Here is a 9,730-nt window from a genome sequence, read left to right as displayed (position 1 = left end):
CAGGTTTTATTTTTTCCTTATTAAAAGTAACCTATTTTTATGAGGGACCTGCCCTGGTTTATGCTGGCTCACTTGGGATTCAGTGGCTGTGGATTCAAACCAACGTTTCTCCCATCGGTCCCTCCGCTTGAATTTCCACTGTCTTTTGATATGAACACACCAGGCTGCAGTACATGCAACAAAGTACTGCACAGGATTTTATACTCCCTCAATGATCTCTTATTCCTTTCAGTCCTCTCACTCTCATGTATTCTCTTTCTCCATGTCTCCCTGCTCACGCTGGTCTCTTCCTGCTGATTATGTCAGCTGGAGTCTTTGTTTTCCTCACTGTTACTATGCTCTACCTTTATCTCTCCAACAAAACCTGCCTCTATCCACACTATTTATTCAGTCTCCCATGGTGATACAAAATATTCCAGTATCACAACATTTTAATATGTAATACAGTGATAGGACACACTTCTCTCCTTTCTCTCATCTGATTCCTCTTCATCATTGTGAAGGTTTAAGATAAAGCTTTATTATGTTGAATAACATAGAATCTTTAAAGTCCATTGTGCAATACTGACAAACTAATCAATATATATTTTTGGAGTGTAAATCAGAAACAATATCTTGCATTCTTGACACAAGATTTTGCAAAACTCACAGATGTGCCATTGTCTCTGAACCAGCTAAGATATTTTCTGCAGAGTGTTGACTGACAGATATCACTCTGAAGAAATAAAGCTGTGTTGGTGAAGGAAATAATATTGAAAGCTACAGCAATTAGAACATTTCACTGTTCAAGAAAAATATTGTGTCATTCATTAAATATTACTTTAATAAGTTCTGCAATTAAAACAGCAAAAGTTAGAAACCAATGGTTCAAACATTAACATATTGTAACATAATGCCATTTATAAATAAAACAAAATATTTGAGGTAAAAAATACATATATTGTGTCCCTGAGCACAGTCACAAGGTGTTTTCAAGTGTAACACTACTACCAGTGTACTGATGCACAACTTAATTCTAGCCAATTTTTTTTTTTTTAACCTTTAATCTCTATGGATCTATCATTGACCATAAGTAACCACATAAACGATTTTATCATTTCAGTTATTAGCATATCTTGTAGCTGTTTAGCCACCAGCATCTTTCAGTCGGTAGGTCAGTTGACAGCTAACGTCCTCGTGGGGCATCAAGACCCCGCCCTGCCCGTCTCCACGGAAACACTAACAAACATGACGGGTTAACTTTCGCAGTTAGATAGAGTAACTTTGAGAAGAAATATTGCCTAGAGAAGGAAAGTCAAGCCAAAACAAGGTAACAGCTTATATTTGTTAAATTAATTAACTAAAGGTTAAACTTGTTGACACTAGCTTTTAAGTGGAGACAGCCCCTATCGAGATACGACACTCCAAAGTCAGTTCAGAGTTCGGGTAACTGAATGTTTACGTCCTAACTGGCATCGTTGATCACCTGTAAAATACGAGTTATTACCTGCTGTAGTTCATTGAGAGGCAATCTTCGAATCGGCAGACATATAATCAAACATGTAACATTTAAAAATGAAATATTAACGTTTTAAATTGGGACGGTATGAGCTAACGCTAGCTTAACATTAAAGTGATGAATTAACGCTGTGTCTTCAAATAAGTCAGTTAGCAATGCCACATAGAATTACTGGCAAATGCAAGAGGTCTTATATAACCTTCAATCAATTTTCCAGGATATGTTAAGATGTGTCTGACATTATGCTGTATCATTCAGAACACAGGTGAAATGGACGTTGAGGAAGACAGGGAAAGTCCATTTGAGGATGGAGTGTCAGACAGCACTGATGAAGACAATGACGGTGAGTGACAGCTCCTGTTGCTCCATTGTTTGCAAAATGCAGATTGTAGTCTCTACGGTACGTTCAGCCACTAAAAGATGACTTTTCCTCATACGCACATTCTTATAAAAGCAATGTATTTTTGTTTACTTCCGTTGTTTTTAGGAGACTGGGATATCCTAATTTAGCATAGTATATTTTCATTTTCAGAAGATGGTCCAGGCCAGGAGACCTTTAAAGATGAAGAGCCAGCCCTTCCTCCGGATTTCGAGTGGTTAGAAGAGTTGTCCGAGTGAGTGTATGATATCATATTTTGACAGTTAATACACATGTGCATTTTGTTAATCATAAATCTCATTCTTTGTACTTCAAATATAAAGTCACTATGACTAAAGGTGATTCTTAATATGACATTTAAAGAGAATATATTCATCAGAATTGGGTTCATTGGCAAGTATTTGTTTTACAATAGTGGCACATACATAAACACCAATACTTTATTATGAAATGTTGTTCACAACAGCTCTTTTTTAACAAAATCAATTGAATAAATGTAAAAAAAATGTTGCTATATCTGAATTTGAAGGTGGTAATTTGTCTATTTCATTCAAAGTGTTCCACTTTTAAAACCTCAATACAAACAAATCAAGCCAACAGTGGTATCTATCAACACATGTGTGTACATAATGCATAGTCATATATTCCATTAAACACGCCACCTTTCCTTAATGTAATTTTCCATCTGCCTGAAGAGAGGACGATGGTGATGGTGACCTTGCGGTTGCGGCCGTCAGCGGTGAGAAGAGGAGTTATGCCGAGACAGCAAGGATGTTCAAGCTGAGACGAAACCTGGACCAGCTGGACTGCTTCCACCGACAGAAGGAGCACGACGTGCAGAATGCCAGGTCTGAGCCTGGCAATCAACTGACCTTTATAGTAAAAGTAGCAATGTAGCCTAGATAAGAGAGCCATGTGCTTTTTAAGACTCTTGAAAAAAAAAGCGATCGCAATGTATTTCAAAATACTATAAGTCCATACATCTTCTGTCGAACACTGAAAACCAACCTTTGCCTAAACCTTGGCCATTAAACACACAACAAAATGTTATACTTAAAGGGGCCCTTTTATGCTAATTTTCAGGTACAGATTTATATTTTGTGCCTATCCTGTGACACATTTAAATGCTTTAATATTTTAAAAGGACTTCATTTTTCTCATACGTCCTGTGCTGCAGCACCTCTTTTCACCCTCTGTCTGAAACCAGAGCCCAGTCTACCCTGATTGGTTAGTTGACCTGCTCTGTTGTGATTGGTCAACCACTTAGACATGTCCTGCCCGGCTTATCATGTACAATGTTTTGGAGTGCTAGCCAATAGAAGCACAAGTGTTACATAGTGATGTCACTATGTTACAATTGTAAAAAAGGAGACTGGGATTTTAGCCTTTGCAGACCATTTAGCTTCACAAAAACATACATATACACTATATAGTGGTCCTTGCATTGCTAAGGATAACAATTTCCAACAATCCTTTCAGTTTCCCCCCCCCGTGTTTTACCACTTTCCCGGGTCTTTCCCCTCTCGCCCTCTTCACACAGGGACAATTATTTCTGAACCAATTGATTCAGCTATTCTCACGAAATCATTTCAGCCGCAGAGAGAACATTTCCCATAATGTCCTCTCTCTTCCCGCTTATTTTCCCCTCTTTTTATTTGTCTGCACCGCGAGCCATTAAGCACCCGATGAACTGTGTGTACATTCTCCAGCTGAAATGGCTGTCATTTTCCTTTGGCACAAAACATCAGAGGTCAGAGTGGAGCTGCACTCTGATCAAACATGAGTTTAATGGAACCTAAGCACACCTGGCTTTTAACCAATCTGCAGCTTGTACTGTACCATGTGCAGTGATTCTTTTTTTCCTGATACAAAGATTGTTCGGTTGCAAGCCATTAAACTGCACAAAGAACATTGGCTATTTCAAAGCTGTTGAAGTGTGTGTGTCCACTCTGAGCTTTTCAAAATCTTCATTAGATTACCTTCCAATGGCAATGGCTGAAAATAAGACTAGGCCAAAAACAGTCTAGTGTCTGCAATCTTTCTGTCTGTGCTAGACTATGGGGATGTGGTGTATATGAAATCATTGTCTCAGTGCCTTCCCTCGCTGGATACCGTCTACTGCGGTGCATTGAGATTCATTACAAACCACACAACCTTGACGCACCCATGCAACCTATATGCTCATGTTGGATGGTCTTCCCTGACCACGTGTAGACTGAAACACTGGCTCATCCTTATATATAAGGCTATTATTGGTGCCGGAGGATCTAAATGAATTGCAAAAGATCTTATCGACTCTGCTCCGAGGATTTGTTTCTTCTTGCTGTTCCAAAAGTCCGTACTGAACTGGAGAAGAGGGTGTTTAGTCATGCTTTACCTGTGGCTTGGAACCAGCTGCAAGATGAGCTGAAACTCAGAGAGCTGGTTTCTTTAAACAGACACTCTAAATGACTTTGAAGCAAGGTTTCAAGGTTTCAAGGAAACAGGCCACTGTGTCTGTAAATGATTTGGCTGATCTTGTTATGAGTCTCTGACTGTGATTGGGTTATGATTGGGACTGTTTTTTAGTTGTCTGTACACTGAAAAAAAGAATTTTAAGAACATTTTAAAAATCCTTCAGTGTGATGCTCTGAACACAGCTTTGAAATGTTCTTTCTGATTTGCTTTGGAATGTTGCTCTATGTCAACACTTGCACTTGTCTTTGTTTCTTCCTGTCTTTTTTACAGAGAGAAGCTTAAACTCTGCCGTCAGAACATTGAAAGTTTGTTGGAGCAGAGGGAAAACTTGGATATAAAGATTGAGGAACAGAAAGCCGCAGATAACAGGTGAGTTGAGCAATCAGCTGAGTTGAGCAATCAGCTACTCGTCTCTACTTTTTCATTTTGCAGAACCTCCTTTTATTCTGTGTATTTCGTTCTGCAGCGTTGCAGTGTTTCATACCCGAGCCCAGCATAGGCTTTTGTGTCAAAAGCTGCAGAGTGAGGAGGAGCTGGAGGGCCACATCAACACGGAGCTCAAGCAACAAGAGTGAGTCCGAGAAGGAAGTGGTTTGACAGTATGGTCTTGGTTTAATAGGCATCAATGATAATCCCTGCCCCCTTCATATAATTTAACGGGCCTTGTAATTAACTAAGAAAGCAAAAACTGTAAATTGACTCTTCTATAGTCAAAGAAAACATGTATTATAAACACATGCACCATCTCAACACAGAATACTCACAAAGCAATGCAACTCACATCAATTGAAGTAGCTGCAAGGCAGGGCAAGTTTATTTATATAGCACCTTTCAACACAAGGCAATTCAAAGTGCTTTACAAAAATGAAAGACATTAAGAGCATTTAGAAATAGTGCAGCAGAAACACATCATAAAATGGCATTTACAAACAGTCATTTAAAAGCAAAGGTAATAATATAAACACAACAGGTATAATATACATGAATAAAAGTTTTAATGCAGAATAAAAGTCACAGTGCAATGTTAGATAAGAACAGTTCAATTAAAAGCAGCGCCAAAAAGAAATGTTTTCAGCCTGGATTTAAAAGTAGTAAGAGTTGCAGCGGACCTGCAGGGTTCTGGTAGTTTGCTCCAGATATTTGGAGCATAATAACTGAACGCTGCTTCTCCTTGTTTATGTCTGACTCTGGGGACAGAGTGCATTTAAGACTTCACACATATAGATATTAAAAGAAGCATCAAGTTAAGTTCTTCCCTTTTGGTTCATATGCAAAGGTATTGATAATTCAAATAATAGCCTACAATTTGTTAGATGAGAACCTCATCTGTAACCTGTTTTTTGATGACAAAAAAATCAAATAATACTTTTTTTTAAAAACAGTGTTATAACATAATAATTTTTTAAAAACTGACAAAAGAATCATTGGTTTTACAATATTAGTAACATAAACCTCTACACAATATTTACCCATCTGTGAAACCTTTAAACTCTTACTTACGTCTCAAACCAGACTACGGGGGTTGTGCTTTAGCATCTCAATGCTAGCTGAAACAAAACACCCCTCGTGTTTATTCCCAACTTATCCTCTTTTTAATTAGAAATCCCTGGTTACTTGACTTTCTGTGCAGTTTGCTTTTCCATTGTCGTGTTTAACTTTCCTTGGCAGTTTTTGTGAAACCTATAACGCCGTATAAAGGAACTGCTCTGAAAATGAAATCCTCTAATTGTCTGAATGCTGCTTTGTAGGATTTTTAAATGATCCTTCCCTTAACTAATTAATTCAGTTGTTTGATCTATTTTTATTCATCATTCAATTTAAACAACCAAATCAAATTGGCATTGTGCTTCAAAACTCTGCATACACGTAGTTATTTCAGCCACAAAAAGGGACTGTATACAGGAGAGATAGAGTTAGGAAACTTTCATCATCAGTCAGCATTTATAAGTTTCTTCCTCTCCTTTTTTTTCTCTACATCTTTTCTCCTTAGACTGGAGCTGAGCGTGGTGGAGGTGGAGCTTGGCAAGTTCTCCTCTCTCCGGCAGGAGGTGCAGGAGGAGGAGCGGGCCTTCCAGGACCTGAAGAAGCAGAAGGCGGCGACACGGCTACAGCACGAGAGGAAAGCCAGCCAGAACCAGCAGCTAAGGATGCAGCATCTCAGGGAGTAGGGAAAACAAACATATTTTGCATTCAGGCTCTAGCATTTCCGTGTGTCGTGCAAACAAAAAATTCATCTCAGTATACAATCAAGTGAGTAGAAGATGTCCCACAGCGAAATGACATTTATATACCTATGGGAGATGATTAAAAATGAATAATTTGGGCACTTCAAAGTATCACTCCCTTATGAAAGTTGTGAAATTGCACCACGACATTCTTTATTGAATCTTTTTATGAGAAGCCTCTATGGGGAATCAGCTATATCGACCTTGAACATCCATATTGAGACTGATATCTTATGCATGTCTCTGTGATTGTGTTCTGATAGTAAACAGGCCTCCATGCTGAAGAAAGAGGAGGCTGAATGTCAGAGGAAAATCAAAGAGGGCCGGGCCAGCCGCAAGGTAGCTGCCAAGTACTTGAAAGAGACCATTAAAAGGTAATCAGCCTTTAAGTCAATAAACTGAGCTCAGGGTGGAACAAGAGCATATCTCAGAGGACTCATTGGAGAGTTGACACATCCTATTGATCATTCACTCATACTGGCAAAATATATTACAAGCAGCAGGCCTGATAGGATGCTTCAAAGGACTCAAATTGACAGGGAAAAGTTTTAGCTGAAAGATCTGAGGAGGGAAAAGTGTTTCAAGTTAGTGGAGAAATTTCCCTCCAAAAATACTGTATTAAAAGTAGGTTGGTTTCTGGTTTATACCAGTCTATGTGACAGTTGGCTTATATGATTTTGACCGGTCCCCTAAAACTAAAGTGTCCTTGTTGCCGATGCAAGATAGACTATCGTATATTTAATGAGGGCAAGTTACGGCAGCTTTATGTATAAAGCACATTTCCTAACAATATTAAACATTTCAATAATATGGTTAAAGATTAAAAATAAATATATATCATTGATTTAGTTAGTGAGAAATCATCAATCAGAGCTGCCTTCATATGAAATGAAGGTTTTGGTGCGGTGCACAGTGTAACAGAGTTTTATTTTGTTAGTGGAAGCACATTTCAATTCATATTGGGAGTCAAGCCGCTAGTTTGTTTGTGCAACGAGGCGCAACGAGGCGGTCATTATTACTACTTACTTATTTAAATTGTCAAAAATACCTCTTTAAAGAACATATCAAGCAACAAACTGATCCCAATTATAAGTAGCAAATGCCCGGTGCACGGTATTTTATTCCTTCTTTTTTTACAATAGAGCACCATTGTAGTTGTTTGAATTATAAATTCTGATTTATCATAGTAAGATTTGTATCTGTACATGTAAATAGATGTTGTTTGTTTGGTTTTATATTCAATCAATCAATCAATCAATCAATCAATCAAATTACTTTATTAATCCCAGGGGGAAATTAGGTTTTTTGTTAAGTTGCATACTATTAAAGTAAAATCAATAATATTTGTTTATATATGCAATAAAAGTCCTTGTAGCCACAGATCTTAGACACAGGAACAAGGCAGGGTGTCCTCCACAGCACAGGGGACACAGGGACCAATCGGCATGTACCACCAGTGAACTAAAGTGTATGGTCCTGTCACATAATACTCAGAGGGTTATGGTGATAGAGAATAAAGCATTCCTCATTCCATGATGATTAACCTTGATGTGGCTCAGCTCCTGGAAGGTTCAATCTCAATAAGTATTAGCTGCTTTCCTTGTCTCTCTACTATACTATTTTTGATCTTCAACATGCTCTGTTATTGTCTCTGTTTCATTCAGGATGCAACAGCAAGAAGCTGAGAAGGAGCAGCAGAACAAGGAGCTACTGGAAAAGCGGATGCAGGCTGTCAAATCACTGAAATCCAACATAGCAGCCACACAAGTGAGCCCCAGCACCCTCTCATAAATCCTGTAGCATTATGTTTGTTGTTTTAGGAGTCGTAAAGAACACAAGCTGCAGCGCTATGTATTATTAAAATGTCCTTTATCTTCCATATTAATAGTGCTATAGAAGATCATTCCAATGAGCATAAGTAAAGAGAAACCGTAAATAGTAATGCATTATTCACAAATAAAGCATTAAAGAGCGATAAATAAGTTATTAGTGTATATGTGCGTTTTAATGTATGGTGAGGCATTAAGCTAACACATTTTATACAGTTCGACAGGTGCCATTGGGTTTTTTTAAACAACTTTGTGAGCATCAATTAGTCGTGAGTGCACTTGAATTACTTAATTTGTGTGCACTTATTAACTGAATATAGTGCTCATTTAAATTATTAGCATTTTAATATATCTGTAATGGATGTCTTAGAGGAAAATCTAAAGTATGTCTGCATTCCTTGTAGAAAATAAAGGCAAAACTGCATCTTAAATGAAGATTTTGTTTGGATAATGCAATAAATTATGCCACACAGATGTATATGTCCAGTTTTCCTGAAACCACATGCAGTGTAGCACCACAACAAAAAGTAAAATGTTAATCGTATGATCTTTTGGAGGAGGATGAGTACCAAGCAATTATATTTTATTGAGTCAGTTGAATATAATTTGTAGCCAAGGAGCATCTATGCACCACAACAATATCAGAATAATATTTACACATATTTGGCCTGTATTAAAAGGGCCCTATTATGCAAATGGACCGGTTCATATTGGTATTTTGTGTCTCTACTGTGACATGTCTCCATGCTTTCATGTTCAAAAAGCTCTTTATTTTTCTCATACTGCCTGTGCTGCAGCACCTCTCGTACAATGTGTCTCAGCACTAGCAAATAGAAGCATGAGTGTTACATAGTGATGTCACTATGTTATAGAAGTAAACAAAGGAGTCCAGTGGGGGAGTGTGTGGGAGAGAAACTTTTGCATTTAGATTTAATTTTGAATAATTATTCAGCCCTTATGCAGTACAGTAGCTCTGCTCACAGTGTGAGTGTTCCCCTTTAAAGAAGTAGAGTAACCACGACAACTTGGATCTTTCATTCCTGCTGCTACAGTGACATTTATTTATGAGCAGAAAATACCAATATGTGTGCAAAAATATTATGACTTGAAGTTGCAATTAATGCCTGTGATTATGCGAGTCTTAAACAAGGCTGTGACTTTTGGTCAACTACATTAAGAAGCGTCAAATATTTTAAGAGATTAGGACTTATATATTCCATCCATCCTGACCACATTATCCTTGTACATTCTGAGGGAGAGATGAAACAGAAGCCACATTTTCATTTTATTCTCATTACTACCCCCCCCCTCATTGTAAATGCAGTAATGCTGCTCTGGACTT

At 37.9% G+C, this 9,730-nt stretch overlaps 1 protein-coding gene across 1 annotated transcript in view; it reads left to right on the top strand.

Annotated features, from left to right (window-relative positions):
* The first annotated feature begins 1,210 nt into the window (after window positions 1-1,210).
* The window catches only part of cfap74 (cilia and flagella associated protein 74), a 58,258-nt gene continuing 49,738 nt past the window's right edge, over window positions 1,211-9,730 (top strand). Inside the window, exons 1-9 of the mRNA XM_063888765.1 lie at window positions 1,211-1,309; window positions 1,757-1,841; window positions 2,031-2,112; window positions 2,573-2,725; window positions 4,605-4,703; window positions 4,801-4,905; window positions 6,325-6,498; window positions 6,823-6,933; window positions 8,224-8,326. Of these exons, the coding sequence (XP_063744835.1) occupies window positions 1,769-1,841; window positions 2,031-2,112; window positions 2,573-2,725; window positions 4,605-4,703; window positions 4,801-4,905; window positions 6,325-6,498; window positions 6,823-6,933; window positions 8,224-8,326 (900 nt within the window). The 5' untranslated portion in view covers window positions 1,211-1,309; window positions 1,757-1,768. The remainder of the gene's footprint in view (window positions 1,310-1,756; window positions 1,842-2,030; window positions 2,113-2,572; window positions 2,726-4,604; window positions 4,704-4,800; window positions 4,906-6,324; window positions 6,499-6,822; window positions 6,934-8,223; window positions 8,327-9,730) is intronic.

This window comes from Eleginops maclovinus, chromosome 1 (assembly GCF_036324505.1).
Source record: "Eleginops maclovinus isolate JMC-PN-2008 ecotype Puerto Natales chromosome 1, JC_Emac_rtc_rv5, whole genome shotgun sequence".
NCBI classification, from domain to species: Eukaryota; Metazoa; Chordata; class Actinopteri; order Perciformes; family Eleginopidae; genus Eleginops; species Eleginops maclovinus.
The sequence above is the reverse complement of the archived record's forward strand: the minus strand, read 5'-3'. Positions and strand labels throughout refer to the sequence as shown.